Source organism: Thunnus albacares, chromosome 10 (genome assembly GCF_914725855.1).
Source record: "Thunnus albacares chromosome 10, fThuAlb1.1, whole genome shotgun sequence".
Taxonomy (NCBI): domain Eukaryota; kingdom Metazoa; phylum Chordata; class Actinopteri; order Scombriformes; family Scombridae; genus Thunnus; species Thunnus albacares.
The window spans coordinates 11,136,553-11,158,362 of NC_058115.1; the positions used below are offsets into that span (position 1 = coordinate 11,136,553).

At 40.1% G+C, this 21,810-nt stretch overlaps 1 protein-coding gene across 2 annotated transcripts; it reads left to right on the forward strand.

The window, feature by feature from the left end:
- Positions 1–911: 911 nt before the first annotated feature.
- On the forward strand, positions 912–20,158 carry adam19b (ADAM metallopeptidase domain 19b). Of its 2 annotated transcripts, none has more exons than XM_044364550.1 (23): positions 912–1,185; positions 1,428–1,531; positions 1,652–1,722; positions 9,461–9,539; positions 9,825–9,901; positions 11,446–11,647; positions 11,762–11,827; positions 12,246–12,317; positions 12,429–12,595; positions 12,816–12,900; positions 13,406–13,545; positions 13,665–13,842; positions 13,915–14,004; positions 14,234–14,429; positions 16,301–16,409; positions 16,540–16,756; positions 16,914–16,991; positions 17,526–17,634; positions 17,736–17,865; positions 17,997–18,096; positions 18,208–18,552; positions 18,671–18,768; positions 18,850–20,158. In XM_044364550.1, the coding sequence occupies exons 1-23, from the start codon at positions 1,092–1,094 to the stop codon at positions 18,854–18,856; spliced, it is 2,814 nt and encodes a 937-aa protein (XP_044220485.1). In that variant the 5' UTR covers positions 912–1,091; the 3' UTR covers positions 18,857–20,158. The 2 variants fall into 2 exon arrangements, with proteins under 2 accessions (XP_044220485.1, XP_044220484.1); XM_044364549.1 differs by having other exon boundaries at positions 913–1,185; positions 1,425–1,531.
- Positions 20,159–21,810: the final 1,652 nt, after the last annotated feature.

The window sequence follows — 21,810 nt, forward strand, 5'->3', positions numbered from 1 at the left end:
TCAGGTTGCAGTCATCATCTTCTGCAGTCAGCTCGGTAGCTTTAAAAATCACACAATAATCATACTGTATTTGTCATTTACCACTAAAACTGTTGTGTTTTAACCTCCATGTGATTAAAAAATTAATAGAAACAAGAAAAGCACACAGTTGAAAAGAAAAAGTCTACATAGTTATCCTATTAATGATGCATATTCAACCTGGAAATCATGTATGGCTCTCCTTTACATAATTGAATATTAGCACATTTTAATAATAATTAAAAGTATTAATAGTGATAGTGGTGATGAAATTTGTGACTCTGGCTATGGTATCCAATCAGATTGAAGTTTCACCACCCCTGTTTTCAAATCTGAGAAAATAATAATGATGTCATCAGGGTTATGCCGGACTTGCAGACTGTAAATGCATAACTATAATTATAATATGATTACAGCCTGCCTTACAAACTGGAGGCATAGACTTTGATAGATGTGAGGAGGAAGAGTATAATAAGTTGTATGATGGGAAATTGTCGCTTGACTCATACCAGTAAACAGAAGTCATTTCTTGACGACTTTTTTATTTATGTCTCTTGTCAGTCACTCAACCTGATACAATTAACGCACCAAATTGCTGCAATAGCCCTTCAAGAAATAATGCTGAAAAAAACAGACAGTCTTTAAACAACCCTTTCAACAACATGCATTTTAATTATTATATTATGGTTTTAATGATGCATTTTGTTATTATTTTAAATCAGGAATAAAAATATAGAATTAATCAGACTACAAGGTTTACTGTCTGCGTATTTTCCTTTTACAGTCTTGATGGCTCAGTGTCCCTCTGTGTGTGTGTGTGTGTGTCTGTGTGTGTCTGTGTGTGTGCGCGCGCGCGTGTCAGAGAGAGAGAGGGAGAGAGAGGGAAAGAGTAGGGAGGGGTTGAGAATGAAAGAGGGAGACGTGCGCTCCAACGCTTTTGCAAGCATCTCCAGAGCTGCGGCGGTTTATCGCGATGTCACACCAACGGCCGCGTTTTCTCCATCTGATGTGAAACACCTCGGCTAGTTTTGCACATTTATGTCTCAATTTAGTCAATTCATGTTATTTTTACAATGCGTCCAGGAGCGCGTCCTGCTGTCGATGCTGTGCGGTCCTCTCTCTGTCTATGCTTCATGATCATTCTCCGTGTTGAGGCTGTTTACAATGGTGAGCGGGATTTGTCTCTCTAAGCGATGGCTGAAATGGGATTTTTTGATACTGGAACAGCTAGATCAAGTTTGAAATGCATGAGAGTGTGTGCCAGTGAAAAAAATGCATGCAAATATCAATATCAGTATTCATTTATTAGGCTAATTGAAATAAATATACAGGCTATATTTGAATAAGTCACTGTATTGCATAGACAGATTACTTCCAATGGGGTCATTTGATTTTCTGATTTTCAGCAGGAGAAAATAAACAGAAGAGCATCCTGGAGCAAGTACAGAGTTATGAGATTACTTATCCCATATGGCTGCATCCTCTCAGACACAGGAGGTCCGCCAACAAAGAGGTGAGTCAGTCTGTCTTAAGTCTTTGTCCTCTTGGCTAACAAAATGATTCAAAAAACAGACTGACACACATTTAAGTCTTCATATAAGTCAGCAGCCTCCGTTTGGTGCTTTCTTTCCAGTATCCTGCAAAGGCAGAAGTTCTCATCTGCGCTGAGGGCCAAGAGCTGAGGCTACGCCTGGAGAGAAATGAGTGAGTGATTTAATTGGAAGTGCAAAGGATTTTTGTTGAAGTTTTATGTCTTGCAACTTTTTTGTGCAGTTTAGAAGAGCTGAGCTGAAGAAAAGTACAAAATGAGACAAATCAAATCAATCAATCAAATAGTTGCTTGTATCAAATTGCTCCCATGTGATTCAATGAAGTCAGAGCATTTTAGGCATCTACATTTTCTTGTGTATCCTTAGACATCCACAGGACGTCCCAGCTAACTGCTTCATTTAGCCAGATGTTTGGTGTCACATAGACACATGGATAAGTTCAGTGCCCCCTGCGGCCGCCGAGAGGGAGATGAATGAGGAAGGGAGGGTGATGGTTTTGGACGACAGAGGGTTGACACCCGATCTGTGTGCCTTGGGCAAACAGGAAGTAAGACTCTACCTCTGGACCTGATCCTGTAATCTGATGGAGCGGCCAGTTCCTGTCTAGTAACAATGCGATGGTGATAGGAAGGGAGCAGAGTATCTCACTCGTTTTAATGGATGTTGTGATAGCAGGGAGATGTCAGTGATGACAACAGAGATGCTCTCTTGGATTTGAGTCAGCGCACATGTGGAATGGGAAGCTTTTATGAACATTAGAAATTAAGCCTGTTTTACCGTTGAATGTATGCTTTCTCTGTAGTTCATTCACTCGGACGCACACACATTAACCATCCATGACTCCGCTGTGTCTGACTGACCGTCCCCTGAGGGATTTGCTGCCCCCTGCTCTCCCTCCCCAGCAGGTGGTCACACTGTTAAATTTCCTCCTGGGCAAGGAATTTTCATCAATCACACAAAGTAGCTATGTGTGTGTGTGTATATGTGTGGTCCTGACAGGAAAGGAGAGAAGGAAAGACAGAAGGTCGGTTTGTGAGGTTTGAGATAAATTTGGTAAAACTTTAATGTTAAACTGGTTTCTCAAAATGAGTTAGAGAGGCTGTTAACTGAGAGAGTCCATAGTGACTCCTCTAAGAAAGAGGAAGTATGATATTGGAGAAAAAAAAAATTTGAATTTTTTAGCAAGAAAAATAACTTTTGCAACCATTTTTGTGCAACTTCTTGACATGCAGCAAACGTCCCTGCCTGGAATCAATCCAGGGATGTTGCAGTAATGTGGGATCCACGGTAACCATTCAGCCACCAGGGCACTCTGTATTTATCACTTCTGCTAGTTAGATGTTATATGGTTAATGTGAAAAAGACTAATTTTAGAAACTTTTTAAAGCTGCTATAATAAAAAATGTTATTAACAGTGATTCAATAGACCACATGTATGTGAAAGAGCTCACTTATAGCAACAAACCCACAGAGAATCACTCGGCTCTTGTCTTGGTTTTTATGGCCTTCAACTGTGCTGTTTTGGTCTAAACTTCCTGCCCTCATCAGTATCATCATTGTCATTTAGCAAAGAGCCGGTTATATTTCCCTCAGGAGTTGATGGAGACCAACACAGACCTAAAAGCAGAGTGACTATTGGATTGACATTCACCAAGTGGCCAGAAACACAACTCCAAATGAATGCTAATGTTGTTTTGTGTCTGGTGGATGTTTAAAAATGCCATTCGCTAAAACCTTCACCATAGGTGATAAAATGTCAATATTGTGTTTGCAGCTTGTTTCACCTTCCCCAACATGGACAAAAAAAACATTAATACAGGTATGTTGTGACAAAATGAATAATAGAAGTTAAAACAATAGAAAATTGTCATTTTAATGATATGGCAAAATTTCAAAGTAAAAATTGACATTTTTTCCATTTAAAGAAACACATCCCACATCCTTAATATTGATCCACTGTGTCTGCACGCTGTATTGATCCAGAAAAATCATGTAAACTCTTTGCTGTTACTGTGATTTTGTGTTTCATTCACTTTAGCTTCAGCCTTTAATATGCTCATATGTCACAAAGCTATCAGGGACTGCACAAAAATGATTGTCAGTATTACTGTTCTGCTGCTGGAATGTTAAGCGTACAGGACTCAATATTATATGTTCACTGTGAAAAGTATTGTTATAGCAACATACTGAGTTTTAAAAAGTACAGTGTTAAATTATTTATGCACCTTAAATTTTTTATGATGAAACAAGTTGTACCAAGACACTGTAATATTATTGTGAGATGTGCAGATCTTACCTTTTTTAAGTAAAAGGTAGGATCCATTGAAAACACTGAGAAAGGCTTTGCTTTTACAATGTAACCAGTAAGTCCTTCCCACCCCAATCATTTCCATACAGTCGGGTTACAACAAAGTAGGTTTATAGCATCCAAAGAAAGAACTTGCTGGCTTTTTATTTAGTCTGAGGTTTACCACTTCACTCCGCCACTCGGCATTTCCCCTCTCTCCAAGCCTAAACCCATACTGGGTTACTGTGTTTTGATTTGTCCTCTGTTGGTCTGGTGTGGAGACATGTCTGGAAATGCGAGTCTATAGGACGTGCTGAGGAAGAGAGCTGTCTGTGAAGATCAATGTCTGATTTTGGAGAGGAGCCAGTCAGGGAAAATGCTGCCAGCCTCTGGGGTCACACCATCTCTGCATCCTGGCTACTCCCCCATGCCCTGCAACTGTAACTCTGACAGTCAGCAGACAAGGGAGAACCCAAACAAGCTGTGAGATGGTCTTTTTTCATGCTCACCCCTTTAATTCTGGTCCACCTCACCTTCTTTTCACGTAATGTATCACTTAAAGCACAGAGAAAAACATTGCTGTGAACTTTCATGGGCATCGGTACTCCCAGTGGCTAGAGTCCAGACTCAATCTATTTATGTCCTCCCTAGTTATGCTTGTCAGTGTGTGTGTGTGTGTGTGTGTGCGTGCATGGATCTTTTTCTGGTTTGTACGTGCATCTATGTGGGTGTCTATGTGTGTCTGCCTGAGCTTTTATCTTAATGAAAGGCCCCGGTGTGTCCAAAGAGGGTTGATTTGGTTAAGAGCCAGGCATGGGCTGATGTGCTGACTCAGAGAGCAGGAAAAGGGATGTAGAAACAGAGTGACAGGGAGAGGAAATGGTGTAAGAAAGTAAATGATGTACTGGAGGAGAAGGGTTGAGGTCGAAAAAAAAGAAAGAGAATAGGGAGAGGAAGGTGGATATTCTTCCTTCCTCCTCTGCGTGACTGTTCTGTGTTCTGTGTAATGCTCCTCCTGCACAAACCCCGAATCAAGCACTCCCCCATGAAACATACACATCATTGTCTCTCTCTCCTCTCCTCTCCTCTCCTCTCCTCTCCTCACTTACCTCATATGTCTTCCACTGTCCAGCCTAAAAGCGAGCACCCCATCCTTTCTCATTTCTTCCTTTCCCTCACCTCCCTCTGATATTCCCCAGGGCTCTAGTACAAATATACATCTCCCATGCGTTCTCTGAGGTCAGGCTTTGGTAGACTGTGGCCACACGCAGACAGACGACACAAAGGGACACACTTGTACACACACACACACACACACACACACACACACACACACACACACAACACCCCAAAAGAACACAAACAGGACTGAAAGACTTGATGGATTGCAGGAATAGGGGACAGAGAGCAGGGGATGCTTTCACTTGTCCTTGTTTCCCGTTTGTCTGTGTTTAGTCTCACAGCCTACTTGGAAATCTGAATCTAGCCTGTGTGTCGGGGACACACACACACTCCCACAGGGCTTCAGACAACAGAACATTGGTCTCCCTCTGCAATAAAAGCCTCTTCATCATCCATCGCTGAGTTGTACTTTGACTTTGCGTCAGCCTTCTCCCTCCTTCCCTCCACCCATGTGCGGTGATGTCATCTGATACTATGAGAGAATGTGACCCACTGACCCTAATGCATTACCCCACATCCCCTTCTCTTCCCTCCCCTCCTTCACTATCTCCCAAGTACATTAGCATTACTCCCCCACCCTTTCTTTCTCCTCCTGAGGCTGAACCGAGCCTTTGTCTCAGCCTCACTACCAGACAGTCCTGATTCAGCGCTCCTCAATCACAGCATCTGTCTGGACGCTGGACAACATCCAAACTCTGCGGAGCCCTCCGGCCATCACATAGAGGTTTTTTTTACGGTCTTGATTTTGAAAGTTCTTGCAGCATTTACCAGAAGGCAATTGCGCTCAAGGGTTTGGGATATACTATTGGTGTTGGTGCAAGGCTTAGACTGTGTGACTACAGTTGGGCAATGAAATTTTCATAAACAGGTTTATGTCACCCATTGCTGGACCAGTTAAGACCAAGGCTGAGTTCAAGGTGTTTCCGCAAAGTGAGGACGGGTGTAGAAATCAGCATTTTGTAAGTTGTTAAGTCTAAATACAGGATTTCCTTCCCTTTTGCTGATCAAAGCCTGTCATTGTGAATTAACAGTATTTTATGGTGGTCACTGTGGTTGGTCATGCTCAAATTCAGCTGGTCCACTGTTTTAATCACCCTCTGTTCTGAGACACACTTGAGCAAATAAAACGGCAATTACAATTTTTTTCTATCATGGTTTTAAACCCAATGATGAATTTGTGTCACTCCTAGGTTGCTACAATCGTTTATGTCTCTGTCTGGCTTTACCTTGCAGAAGCATAAAGTAAAACCTCCATAGTTAAAAAAGAAATATAAACACAATGTGCAGATAATAATCAATCATCTTCAACTACAATGGATGTAGCATTATGAAGTCATGTTAAAGTCACGTTTTATATGTTATTTTTAATGACTTCATGGCAGCAGTAAATCATTTTTAACTGTGATTAACCTTTAGTGGAACAGACAGTAGCCGGGTCTGAATGTGGCAAATACACTGCTGGGTTTGGAACTTTAATCAAAATTTAAGGCAACATGGGAAAAAAAACCCTAAAGTTAAGCTGGTATTATCCTTTAAGTAGTGGCTATATAGCTTTGATAATGGCATGTTGAGTCTATGTGTCACACAGCGGAAGGTTATACATCCATCAGTCTACTAGTGTACACACTGTTATCCCCGAGGACTAGTAAGTCAGCGCTGTTTAGCCCATAAATGCAGCTGCTGATTGGCATGTGAGAAGAAGCGTGCAGGAGAGAAAGAGTCATTATGTCTTTCCTCATGGAAGAAATGACCGTCCATCCTCTATAATGACTGTGGAACAGCAGCAGGGTGAAGCTCTGTCAATCATCAGCCATTCTTCCATTAATAGACAGAGTTACAAAGAGATGGGAATCTTTGGGAAATGAGAGAAGCAGAAAAACTAGAGGAAGGACAGATATAAATGAGGTTAGAAGGTCAAATCACAACACAGCGGGGGTTACCCTGGTTAGGGTGACATCAGCCGGATACATTACCCACTGAGTGATCATTTTTAAATCTTCTTGCAGACTGTTTGTGCGTGTGTGTTCCCTCTCACCCCATCAACTCCAGAGTGGTAATCTGTTAAGAGATGAAGCAGACGTTTTTTGTCTTTGACTTGCTTTGTGACTGATTGCATCAACAGGCTGTCATTGTTTCAAGAGGCTTGTTTCCTTCAGGGCATCTGATGGGAGAAAAAAGAAAAAGCCCCGTTTTTCCTTCATTTGTCCTCATCATTCTTTAAAGGAATAGTTTGTTGACATTTTGGGAAAAGGCTTCTTCGCTTTCTTGGCATGAGTTAGAGGAGAAGATCGATACCACTCCGTACAGTCTATACTGTCTGTACAGTATATATTAAGCTACAACCAGCAGCCAGTTAGCTTAGCTTACGGATGAACCAGCCAGCTTGGCTCAATCAAAAGTAACAAAACCACCCACCAGCACCTCTGAAACTCACTAATCCACACATTATATCTTGTTCTAGCTTGTTTCCCCCCATTTCCTGTCTAATCTAACCGCCTGCTGGCTGTAGCCTTATACATAATGAACAGTTTTGAGAGTGGTATATCAAATTTCTTATCTGACTCGTGGCGAGATGGTGAATAAGTGTAATTCCCCAAATGTTGCAGTATTTGACTCAACTACACTGATTTTCACTCATTTCATCCAGCAAAGTTGAAAAAAGAATAGTAAATGTAAGTTTGAAGATATATTACACTGGGGTAAAGCCAGTCATTGGTGAACACGTGAAGACTAAGTTCAAGGTGTTTTGCAAGTTGAAGTGGAAATGAATCATTTTGTAACTGTATGTCTAAACACAGGATATCCTCCCCTCCCTACTGACGGCTGCTCAATAGCTGTCACCTGTTGATATTCATGCCCAAATACAAATGATCCCCTGGTTTAATCCCATATTGAGCATGTTTACCCTATATTCTGAGGCACACTTGAGTAATGGAATTACAGATTTTTCCTGTCATCATTTTAAACCCAATGATGAATTTGCCACACTGGACTATGATCGTTTCTGCTGCTGGCTGGCTGTGCAGCAGCATGAGTAAATAACTATAAAAACAACTTGCATATAGTCTCCAATCACATCATCTTTAACTGTATGTGTTGCATTTTTCCTAATGATTTTATTGCACATTTTATGATCCCTTTATCTGAACTATTATATTTTTTTGTGACTGAGCACTGTTACCTACTTCTGGAGACTGATGAGGAAAATAAATCTCACCTGCAAGTTGTTTGTGTGTGTTTTTCACTTATTCACTATAGCTTGTTTCCCCCATTTCCTGTTTCTATGCTAAACTACTAACTAACTACTAACATAACTGACAGATATGAGAGTCTAATTCTCTGCAAGATGGTGAATAAGCATAATTCCCCAAAAGTTGCATTATTTGACTTAACTACCTGGATTTTCACTACTTTCATCCAGCCAAGTTGAAAGTAGAATAGTAAAAGTAAGTTGTAAGATATATTACACTAAAGTAAAGCCACAAACTTCCTACAATGGAAAATAAATAAAGAGACATGATAAATAAAGAAAAACAGAAGGGATAGATCTGTGCAGAAGATCTGTCTCATGTTTGCTTGAGATGATTCAACCCACATCAGTAGATACTTGTAGATTTCTCAGCTACAGCCTGTATTGATGGATTTGCGGAGAACTGTAGGAGGAGAAACTAGGAGAAAAAACAGCTGTGAGGCAGACAAAGTTTATGAATGAAGACAGGAAGAATGGATTGAAACAGAGCTGAAAGGAGTAAGACTGGGAAACAAGCATCTGTACAAAATGTAAACATTGCGGCCGGTAGGTTGACAGAAGTTTGACAGAAACAGCCCAGGACCAAAGACACTCACTTAATCACACACACACACACAAACACACACACAGAGATGGGAAGTAAGAGGGAAGTCACCACATTAAAGGAATATTGTTAATCTGGCTCTCCATATGTGTGCACATATCTTTGATTTATAAGTCTCTCCTTTCCAGTCTGTATTGTATACTAACAGAGAAATTCCAGTAATAGAGTAAATAATAGCACTGTCAAACAAATGCAGTCTGGATATAACAACAAACTCTCACAATAGGGATGACTCCAGAAAGTGAAAAGGGCCATTAGGAAAAGGTACACGTAGATTTTATTATAGTCACAACCCTTTTCCCCATTCTTCCTTTTATTTTTATCTCTGAGAGGATTTTTGTCTAAATCTTTGAGGCAGTCTGGTTTTGTAGAGTCTCTCAGAATGAATCTTTTATGAGCCGAGGGCAGCTGGAGAGAAACTGCCTCTCCTTTCCCGTTTCCTCCAGCTTTTACACAGTATATTTTTTCACATTACGCCATCATATTGATGTAGTTTGGGTAGATTGAATGTCTGACATTAAATATATTCTCTTGCAAATTGTCCCTGAGTTGGTGCTGTCTTTCACCAGGCAACTGTTGGCCCCTGGATATCAGGAAATATGGTACACCGATGATGGAGCCCGCAGATCCTCCTCTCCTGCCAACACTGTGAGTCTATGAGACGGTTTAATGTTCTTAAACTGCAGTTGGGAGTTGTAAATGATCATAGAAGAGAGATAAGCACCGGTGTAGTTGATCATTTTAAATGGAAGGAAAAAATGAGACAGTAAATGACACTAAAGACATACAATACTATCATTTGAGCACAGAGCAGCACCCACTGGACTTGAAGAAAGTGAGTGTTCTACTCAGGAGATCTTCAGGTGAAATTAGAGTCTCTTTTACCACTGTTTCCCTGCTGTGAGTTGATCTATGACTGTTTTTGTCTTCTAGGGACACTGTTTGTATCATGGGGAGGTTCTGAGTATGAAAGGTTCCAGCGTTGCTGTCAGCACATGCTCAGGACTGAGGTAAGAAAAACCCCACTAAGGAGCTGTACTCATAAAGCTTTCTAATGTTTAAAGTTGGTCCCAGTGGTGAAGGAAACTAAAACTAAATCCTACTATTAATAAAAGGCCTTTTTATAAAGAAGTCCTTACAGTGAGGAGCTTTAAAGTCTCTTCAAACTATACCCTATTAATAGCTAATTTTACAGTCTCAGTTCATTTCTCTTCCAGCTGACGTGCGCACATTTTGGCCCAACAAAACAGGATTAATGGACACATAGCAATTTACCCAGTGTTGTCAGGGTCATTGATAGAATACCTGTCAGCGTGATAAAATAGAGGAGAAAATTAGTCCAAATGTTGATGTTTACAAGGTGATTTGAAACACTTATACCCAGGCAGGAAATCACCTTTCAATCTTGCTGATAATTCCCTACTCCAAACAGATATATATATATATATAAAATACCTTTTACTATTTTCTTAAATAAACTTTTTTTTTTCTTTTCAGAAAATCCCACTTGAAAAGCTAAAATGCTAATGTGTGGATTTTGAGTGTTAAAAATGGCATGCTCATATTTTTAGACTTTCACAATCGACTGGTGACTGTTAAAAACTTTAAAAACATCCCCTCATTCCAGCTTTAAGTGTTCCTAAACCACTCCTAAGCTGGAAATCCTCATTAGGGATTTTAAGGCTTTTCTGAGTATATCCATAGATTATTTGGGAACAACTGTTAGACCTATGATAAAACCATGGTTGAATAGATAAAGTGTCAGGAACCAGTACAGTGCAGTGTCTTGTGTAGTGCAGTCCAGTAGGTTAGTAGGTCATTGGCTCCAGTGTTGGTTCATTGAGTGCAGCTCAGTGTGGAAATCCTGTGTTTTCTCCTGGTGTGGATCCAGTACAGCTAATACTTCCTGCTAGAGACATTCAGAGAGGAGACACAGGCAGCAGAATAGGAGCTGGCAAGCACTGACAGAAATCGTAGCCATATGTGTGTTTTCTCTGGGTTCATTGCTCTGCATCTGGAAGACGAATGAATGAATACGTCTCTCGACTAATGTAGATTCTTGGGAGGAATGCAAACACAGCTAAGAGGGACGCTGACATGTGGGCGTCTGACCTCGCCAGATGTTTTTTGCAGCTGCTTGACCTGCTGATGTGTGCACGCTCGTGTGTTTGTGTATAGGCGTCTGCGCTCATGAGTGGGTTTGTTTTTTGAAGAAGCCAGAGGATTGCGTTTCACTGACTGTCTCAGCTGATCATCATTTATGAACACCAGCAAATCACCTGAGACACTCGTCCCTCTTATCCACCACAGCCAGATTACAAAAATCCAGATCTGAAAAAAAAAAAACACAACCAAAACCATATGGTTTTCCTCACTTTGATGATTACTGGTGGAAATTTGATCTGATGTTTTGTTAATTTTAGATTTGAAAGGACATATTGACAACAGTATACTGCAATGTGCAGATAGAAAAACAGCAACATCACTGATCCACATTGATTTCCTCAAGCTGTGATTGGATGGAACCATTAGCAGTGCCTTATTCTTTCCACAGGGGACTGATTTCTCTGAACACAAGCGTCACGTACTTGATAGAGCCTCTTCCCGTTTCCACGGATGCACAGCAGCACGCTGTGTTCAGAGCCGAGAGTCTCCATCTATCCAAAGGTAGCTGTCTGCATCACCATGGCAACAAGGAGCACGAGGAGGGGCTTGATGGCTTCATCCATGGAATGATGTCACCAAGGAGCATAAGGGTGAGTTCAGATAGGACAGACAATGTTGTCAGCGTTAAATCTTTTGCAGGTTTTACACACAAGCAGAACAATACCAGTTGCTCTGTATTAAACTTCTCTATTTTCCATCTTAAGGAACGAAGGGACCTGAGTCAGAATATGAAGTATGTCGAGCTGCTGCTAGTGGCAGACAAGGCTGAGGTGAGGACGCTGTTGAGGATATGTACATAGTTGATGACTTTTTAACCAGATGAGAACATTTTCTTAATATACCATTAAATGTGGGGGTTGAGGATGTGACTATTTGTGTATGACATCAGCTATGTAGGCAGAAATGACCTCAATAGACCTCTTTTATTATAGACAAAACACAAAACCAAAATTTGTCATGAACCAACTGGAAACTTATATATATACATACATTTATGTATAGTGCTACCTTGATTGTATGCTAATCAACGTAATTATAGAAATAAAAGTCTTCAGTCATCAGTTTATTTAGAGCCAATTTAGGTAAATATGAAACTGTGACTCACGTCCTGTTATTTGAAGTGTGAAACCCTTTTGAGGTTTTGGTGTGTCTATCTTTGTATATGGTAATGGTTTATGTTAACGGCAGTTTGAGAAGCATGGGAGTAGTCGCGAGAAGACCCAACTGAAATTACTGGAAGCAGCCAACTTGGTTGACAAGGTAATGTCTGTTATGAAGCGTAAAAATCACAGACACTCAAGTCTATCACACCAGTATCTACTAATGACTGATGTTATTCTGTTTCTGTCACTGCTCCTGCAACACCCACAGTACTACAAAGCTTTGAGCATCCGTGTGGCATTAATCGGTGTGGAGGTGTGGAACATCAAGGACATGATCAGTGTGTCTGACAACCCGCACAGCACTTTGGCAGCGTTCCTGTCCTGGAGAGGCAAACATCTCCGCAGGCTCCCCAACGACAACGCCCAGCTCATCACGTTAGTGTCCCTGATTTCATCTCCCACTAGTCTTCCCATTTATCTCTCTTCACCCTCTCCGACACTAGTGTACCCCTATCTCTTTCTGAGCCCCTTATCCAGTGGGTAGATCTCTCAGATGATTTCATCTTCATTGGTCAAGATAATAACCATCACCAGTTGCATCCCAGTAGGCTGTTGTCCAGCTGGAACTAATCAGTAGTGGCATTTGTGTCTCCAGGGGGAAGTCGTTCCAGGGCACCACCATCGGGCTGGCACCTCTCAAAGCCATGTGCTCCGACTACCAGTCCGGTGGAGTGAACACGGTGAGAGACAAGTGTCTAAACAAACATCAGTCCTCTCTATGCACTCTTTTAGTGATGAGGTCTTACTTTGGTAAGATGTAAGTGGGAGATGCTCTTCTCATATGGAGATATCCAGTTGGAGTGTAGCTCAGGTGTACAAGACACTGAACACCACTTGCTCTCCATGTATGTGTGGGGTAAAATCATAAGTTACTTTGGACAAAGCAAAGCATAATCCATATTAATTTAATATTCTCAACATGGTGTTTATACCTGCAATTTGTCAAAATCAACTTTCATCATTTGCTCTGTGTTCACAACATTTTTTTTCTCCTGCAAAAAAGACATTTTAAAAAGTCTCTTAGGTTAGCTTTTCATTATTTTAGTTAGTATGATGGAACAGTGGGTGAATGGTACATATCGAGTGTTGACAGTGTCTCCAAAATGTTGTGAAATGTGCTACATGTGACTTTTCCTACCAATCTTTAAAACGTGTCCCTGCATCTTTGACTCTTCTCTCAAACAGGATCACTCAGAGTCAGCTGTTGGTGTTGCTGCCACCATGGCACACGAGATGGGTCACAATTTTGGCATGAGTCATGATATCACAGGCTGCTGCCAGGCGAGAGCTGACGACGGGGGTTGCATCATGGCTGCCGCTACTGGGTACAGACACAAATGACTGAAATAAAAAAGAAATTAGAGTTATGAAGCTAATACTCAGGAGAAAATGATGAAGTATTGCTTACACACTGTATTTATGCTTCCTCCCCACCATTGCTCAGGCACCCGTTTCCACGTGTGTTCAACGCTTGCAACCAGAAGGAGCTGAACAGCTACCTGACCTCTGGAGGAGGGAAGTGTCTCTTCAATCTCCCAAACACCACAGCCATGTATGGAGGGCAGCGCTGTGGCAATGGTTACCTGGAGATCGGAGAGGAATGTGATTGCGGAGAGGAAGAGGTCAGCGTGTTTGTGCGTCAATGTGTGTGTATTTGTCTGTATATTTTTGCTCACAACTCACTTTCTGTGCAGGAGTGTACCAGTCCCTGCTGTAATGCCAACAACTGCACTCTGAAAGCTGGAGCTGAGTGTGCCCATGGCATCTGCTGTCATAACTGCAAGGTACTAACATGAGAATCTGACAGTCATGTGAACAAAGGAAAACAGAAAAAGCCTATCCCCCTTGAATAATGCATTCCCCTGGCTAATATTTACTATTAGATCAACACTATAGCTCTTGAATTACAGCTATGCAATCAATTCCGTCTTCCCAGTCTCTTGTCATTGTCCTCATGTTTGTCCTGGTGTTAAATAACAACATCTAATCCCCTCTTCATATCTCACTGTCAAGCTGAAGAGCCCGGGTGTGCTTTGCCGTGCTCCCTCAGGTCCGTGTGACCTGCCAGAGTACTGCGACGGGAAGGCCGAGTCCTGTCCTGCTAACTTCTATTTGGTGGATGGCTCGTCATGTGCAGGCGGGCAGGCTTACTGTTACACTGGCATGTGTCTTACACTGGAGCAACAGTGTCGGTCACTCTGGGGACAAGGTGGGTAAACTGGAATCCTATAAGTTGTAAATATTTAGTTCCACAGTTCGTTCCTACGTATATATACTATAGAGCATACAGTATAACATGCATGTACTGTATGTAACATATATTTTCCAATCTACAATCTACACATTGTTATTATTGGTATTATTATTGGTATTGGATTACTGCATGGTTCAATTAAATCACTGTTCATCTTAAAGCTAGATGAGATATTCCCAAACATTGTGGTTTAAATGCTAAATTATTTTCTAATAAAAATCATTACAATTATTTCATTGTTTTCTGACTGCATATACTAAAAATGTTGTCTGGCTGGCAGCATTAGTCCTGTCCAACATTTTTTTTTTTTACAGAAGACATTTTGACATGTCACAGTAGGAGAAACACTGGTGTAAGTAATAAAATTAATGATGGCTGAATTCCTTCTAGCTGCTTTGATTTCAGGGTCCTGGTATTGTGCACGTTGGCTCAGCGTTGTGGCTTATTGGCACACTTGAATACAACAAAGCCATTGTTAATGTTATTAGTAACACCTGTGCTGTCCCTGCTATGCCTAGTCAAAATGTCTGCTGTGAAAAAGGCCTATTGAAAAATCATATATATGTGTGTGTTCTAAAAATAATATACAAATTCAGACAAATTCTTGATGCAATATTCCAAAATTACAGATTTGACACATATAAAAGCAAAAAAACAAACAATAATAACCAATAGAATTTAACGTAAGCAACTTACTAAACAAACCAAAAAATACCACATGTCTGTAAAGGAGCAGGAGGAAGTTAATACTCTTAATGCCCCCTCTCTAATGCTCAATTCATAAACCTACATAATATACTTAGTGATTATCACACATCCGAATACATCTGATGACCAACAACAACAAAAACAACAATAACAGCATCCACCACGTGTGTCACAGTCATGAGAGAAGCAACGCCAACGTCCACATCCCTGTACCTCTCAAAAAACACTTTTTTGTACCTCTTTTTGAATTGATTTATACCTCTGCTTTCCTTAAGTTCTTCCTCTAACCCATTCCACAAAGTCACCCCACAATTTGAAATACACATACCTTTGAGAGTGGTACGAACACAGTGTTTTATTAAATTAAATTTCCCTCTTAACATACAGAAGAAACAGTTTAGGGCCTAATACTGACCCCTGTGGGACTCACCAAGTAATGTCCAAGCATGTTGATTTGTAGTCATCAATCTGCACAAATTTTTCAGCCAATTCAGCCCCATTCCATTTTATTAAATAATATTTTGTGATCAATTGTATTTTTAACCATACTCCAAAATGTAATTTTCTATTTAAAGCCCAATGGAAAGAAATGCAACTGCATGTGACACCGGCATAAATTGGTTATTTTTATTTACTTTAAGTGGTAAAAGATTCAATTAGATTTTTAATATGACAACAATACTTACAACAAATTGATGTGTATTTTGAGTTACACCGCATTCATGAATTCCCAAAAAGAAAATCCTAAAAAATGTGTTTGAAATCATAAAGGCATAATAGAATGACAAAAGTTTTAATGAGATAATCAAGATCACCAATGCATACATTAACATTGTGTCTTTAAAGCAGTTAAACAGCCAGTATTGAAGCAGAGAGGCTGGGTAGAGTTAGAGATGAGTCCTCAGCAGGTCGCAGGATTAGGGATTGTTATTGGACGGTGTCCACATTCACGTTGTGACAGAGCCTCCCTGGAGAGCCTTTGTAGTACCACAGGAGCCACACAGAACAGTAAGGGATGCCATCTGCTCTCCATCAGGTGGTCACAGAACACACTGTGCATGCATTTCTGTTTGTGTTATCGTGTGTGTGTGTAGCCATTCTTATGTGTTTCTTTGCAGATGGCCGTCCGGCCCCTGACCTGTGTTTTCAAAAGGTAAATGAAGCAGGGGACATGTATGGAAACTGTGGCAAAGATCTGTTTGGGAAGTACAGAAGCTGTAAGGACAGGTGAGGATACATTATGATTTGGTTGATTTACTTCAGTTCCCTCAGTTCAAGTAGGGAATCTTCATTTCCTAAGAATTAAAGCATGTTGTGGCCTTTTCTATGTTTCAACCAATTTTATTATTTATGCCAGGGATGCTAAATGTGGGAAGATCCAGTGTTTAAGTTCAGCTTCCAAGCCCATTGAGAACAATGCTGTTCGCATAGAAACCAAAATCAAAGTGGGCAGCAAGAGTATCCATTGTATGGGAACACATGTGTACAAGCCTGGGCACGGGAATGAGGAGACACAGGGGGACACTCTGGATCCAGGCCTGGTCATGACAGGCACCAAGTGTGGCGATGACTCGGTGAGACTTATACATACAGGGAGACATACTAAATGGAGTTTATTGTTGTGACAAAGAACAATCAATCTTTTGTAATTTTCATGAAGTAAAAGTCTAGCACCCATTTCTCTAACCCCTTCTCCAACTCTCTTCCTCACACCCTTCCTTCTTGCACCAGATTTGCTTTAATGGAGAATGCCGCAATGCATCTTTTCTCAGAGCTGATAACTGCAATGCCAAGTGCCATGGACATGGGGTAAGTTTCTACGTGTCAGAGGAAGGACGCTTGGGTGATGGATTTCTCAGGAAAGGTTTGGCTGCCAGCCCACAAATATGGCAAGTCGGCAAACTTGGCAGTTGCGCAAGATGTATTTAGATCATTTACTTAAGTAAGAGCACAAAATTAATTATGAAAATGTACTTACAGTATCAAAAGTAAAAGTACTCATTATGCAACAGGATGGTCCCTGTCATTGATTAATCTTTATCTGCAAAGTAATTATAGCTGTCAGATAAATATAGTGAAGTATGTTAGTTAGAAAGTATGTTAATTTCCTCCGAAATGTAGAGGAGTAGGATTATAGATTAGTAGAAAATGGACATACTCAAGTTAAGTACAAGTACATCAAAATTGAAAAGTGCAGTGTTTTAGTAAATTATTGAGCCTTCTCCTCTGTAGTCCTAAAATGTCTTTCAGTCCTACACCTGCTCATCAGTACGACAGATATAAACATTTTGGTTGCAATTTTAGGGGCACCATCTTAGAAACAGCTGTACTTTCTCTCACCAGCTGTGCAACAACAACCACAACTGCCACTGTGATATGGGCTGGGCTCCTCCTCTGTGTGACCAGAGGGGGTCGGGTGGGAGTGTAGACAGTGGACCTGTCATCAGCCACAGTGAGACACATCATACTTAAAACATACACATATTGACAGTGTAAAATATTCATTTGAACTTATGCTAGTTTCTGACTCTTGTCTATTTTACACTCCAACAGGCAGTCTCCTTCCAGTCCTGCTGGTCCTCCCTTTGGTTCTCTTTGTGGTTTTGGCTGCTGTTGGGCTGTGGTTCTACTACAAACACAAATTCCACCCGCTGAAAGCTTCTGCTCCACCTCCAACACCAAAGTATCTAGTTCTGAAGTGTTAAATACTAGTAATCTACATTTTAGTGAACAGATAATGTATTTTTGCTTGAGTCTCCATATATGTTGGGTCTATTATGGGTCTCTTTTGTTTGTATGTGTTTTAACCCTCAGTTCAGTCCCTGTCAAGACCAAGCCTCTGCATGTTGACAGTCATGTGATCGGTCATGCCAACCCGACATTCTTGCTAAAGAAACAGGAATCAGACCATCTGGTAAAGAGGCCCGCTCATGTAATTCCTAGAACACAAAATGATAACACAAATAGTAATCGTTTTTAATATCAGAACAGATCGCTAAAGTTTGTCGTGGTCGTTCCTCCACAGGGGAAGTCCTCTCCTCATCAGAGCCCGTCTTGTCCAACTCGGCCCAGACATGCTATTGTGCGTCCAGCTGTGAAGCCTCCTCCCATACCTGCATATGCTGCGGAGAAGAGAGAACATCAAGCCCAGATCCAGCCTGACGCTTCTTCTCAGAGTCAGTACTCACCACAGGCTCACACTCAGTCCAGCACTCCTTTCAAATCTCCACAGCTGGCTGAGCACAGACGCAAAGACCGGGCTCCTCCGCCACCTTCAGGACCTACCCACCCACTGCTTTCAACAGCACCTAAATCCCGACCGGACCCACCTAACAGACCTCCACCACCTTGTCCTGTCAAACCATCAGTGGTGAATATTGTTCTTGTAATCTTATATTTTCTTGCAAGTAAAGCCACAGGCAATCTTTATTTCACCTGAGCTTTACTTACCTGAACTCAATATGAGATGTCTTATCATTTATATGTAGGAACAGCAACACACAAAGGGAGTGCAGGTTTCCACTAATGCCCTGCTGAGAGGAAAAGCGGCTCTGGCTCCATCTGCTGGACAGAAGAAGCCAAACAGGTAACTCATCTGGTGATGTTTTCTAATGTCACTTTAAGCAAACCCAGCATTGACATCTTATTTTTGCACTTCTTCTTTTAGATCTTAAACCAAGAGCTCAGGGAGACGTTGATGACCACTTACATCAAATAATGGACTGCCTCAAACTGTGGGATATGATGAATACTTGATACTCTGGGTGTGTGGATTACAGGATATTTACACTGGTGTGTATGGAGGGAAAATGGTAGAATCACAGAATTAAGTCACAGAACATATCACAGTTAGTTTAAGTCTTAAGACTTAAGGCTTCTTAGGTTTGTTTTGTGAATCAGTCCTATGTGTCCGCTTTATCCACTTGAAATTTGAATTTTATTTTATTATTCCACTTGAATTTTATTATTTTTTTAAGTGTCCCAAATGTTGATGGAAATGTGAAATTGTTCCATGTGTGTCAGCAGTGTTTAAACACTGTTGCGGGAGTATTTATTCACAAAGCAAAGAAAAAATGAATGTTTACAGTAATGCCTGTGTATGCAACATGGTGCCTCTTAAAGAGCATCAGCTGTAAAGGGATATCTTATATTAAGAAAATTTGCAGATAGTGAAGTGCTTATGCTTCTTATGTGTGAATAATAATGGGCTTTGAACTGGACTCATGGGGACCAGTGAAAACCCAGCATGCATGCTGTAAGTATATGCTAATGATGAAAGACATGTGTCTTAAATGTAGCAGGAAATGTTTTTCAGTTTTTTTAATTAATTTTGTTTTTATGAATTTATATTATTTTGGAGTGCACTTTTAACAATCCTTTTAATATCAAACACCCACATTTTGTAGGCTTAAAATGTCTTTATCTACCAATTACCAACAATCAATAGTCACCCCTCAAGCCTACAGGAAGTGAGTTTTTGATACCCAAAAATAAATTGGTAAAATATCACTTTAGTGCATTTCTTGTCACCTTTCTTTTTTAATTTCATATGAGAAACATTAATGAGCATCAGTTTAATTTACATATATCTATTAAATGTCCTAAAATTGCTCCATGAATTTAATTTACAGTCAAATGTTGCATCTGCTAGAAATTAATAATTTTTTATGTTTGTCCAAAGATGTTGCTAAAACTGTTCAGTGGGAGTTCCCTCATGACCTAAATGTACAATAACACTGACTACAGGCTATGTAACAGTGACAACTTTGGCATTATTCTAAGGTACTGTTGAAAACTGGTCCATTTGTAATGTGACTGCTTTGGGAACCACCTGGTTTTATCTGTAATATGGAAATACAGCTGCAGATGTTTTACCTTCTTATCCAACCTATGCAAACTCAGGCACTGTGCAACACTGAGTCTTCAACTGGAATTCAAATAAACACATGGAAAAATAAAAAATAATAATAATGTTATACATTTTAACTGGTTGTGTTTTTAATGCATACTGTATGTTCTTATTCACACCAGGATTAAAGAATAACTTTTTAAATTGAAGAGCTTTCCCAGTTGCAGCTTACTGAATGAGTAACATCAAAATGTTACATATGAGTTCCATTTTCAATATTACCGTGGGCAGTAATTCCTGCAGAAATTATTAAAGTACAGAACACTGCACACAGACACAATGACTCCTGCATTCTGTGCAGCTGTGATAAGTCTGTTGTCTTATTGCAGTATGACTCATTGCTAGGTTAGGTATCTCATTAATCCGAGAAGTCTCAATTCAGAGTGCACGTTGAAAAACTAAGGTTATAGTATGATAAATGGGACAAAAATTTAAATAATGTTCAAGCACTATACCTTGATTTCATAATTAACTGTTGTTAAACTGCACAGTGTAATATTGTGTAATTTGTATATATGTGTCAGCATATTAATTTCATTTTCATTTATTTATTTATAAGAAAAACACACATTAATTAACATTTTTTCTGTAAATGTTCTAGTGTTAGCCACCTGGCTAATTTTCAACTGCAGTTTGGCAAGATGTTCTTATCTAGGTATGCATGTACAAGCACGTGTATACATTTATGTTCTTAACCCCAGGAAAAGTAGCTGTTGCCTTGGTAACAACTAATGGGGATCCAAATAAACAATAAACAATAAGCCAATTAAGTGATGGTTAAAAATAATAGAAGACAACAAGATGCCATAAAAACAATAGCAACAAAATAAGCTTTCTCAAGACAATACCCAAGCTATGCAGAGTACCCAGAAACAGCAGAACATCAGTACAATAATACAGCAGCAATATCCACTATTCATAGCCATGCAAGCAAGATAAGGCAACAAAACACAAACAAACAATACTGATTATATCCATTTTTTGACGCACGCGGACATAGAGCAACAATAAACAATAACACATAAATAAAATATGATAATAATGTTAATCTTGATTAAAAAATTTTTTAAAAGATGCAGTTACAAGTTAGTAAAAAGGTAATATCATGCACCTAACACATAAGCCATGCAGAGTTGTAAGACATTGAAACTGATAGTCCAGTTTGACTGAACCAATAATCCATATGACATGGTCGAGTTAATAAGAATAAGACAACACTGATGAAAAGTCCTAGATGTGCTCAGAATTATGGACATTTTGAACATCTCCAGTCCTGTGACACTTGAGTAAACCCAATCTGCTGATGAAGATTGTGGGATGTGGATGGATGGCTGTTTCCAAGGCCAATAATTACCTGTCAAGTTAAATAGTAATTTTAATGAATTAAACTTCCTCGAGTCACAGCATGGTTCCAAATATAAAATGCACTTAAACAGCCATAATAAAAGCATTTCATGGATGTTTTGTTTCACAGATATTTAATACTGGATCAACTTTGTAGCAAAGGCACAAAATGTAAAATGTAAAAATTGGAATAAGATTTCACTGATTGTGAATGACCAAACTGCCCCTGCTGGACTTGGACTGTGACAGACATGACTCAATGGAACATTGATGACTTGTGTACTCAATAAATTAGAGCATATGGCTCTGCCCTCACCAGCACTTATCTACAAAGCAAATGTAACAACTATTGGTGATTAGCAGTGGATTTCCAGT

What these genes read in the sequence shown, in the direction of transcription:
- adam19b (XM_044364549.1), top strand. Translation starts at nt 1,092, where the DNA reads ATGCGTCCAGGAGCGCGTCCTGCTGTCGATGCTGTGCGGTCCTCTCTC. An exon ending in GACAACGCCCAGCTCATCAC is followed by an intron (nt 12,596 to 12,815) that starts GTTAGTGTCCCT and finishes TTGTGTCTCCAG; the next exon opens with GGGGAAGTCGTTCCAGGGCA. An exon ending in GCTCCACCTCCAACACCAAA is followed by an intron (nt 17,866 to 17,996) that starts GTATCTAGTTCT and finishes TTTAACCCTCAG; the next exon opens with TTCAGTCCCTGTCAAGACCA.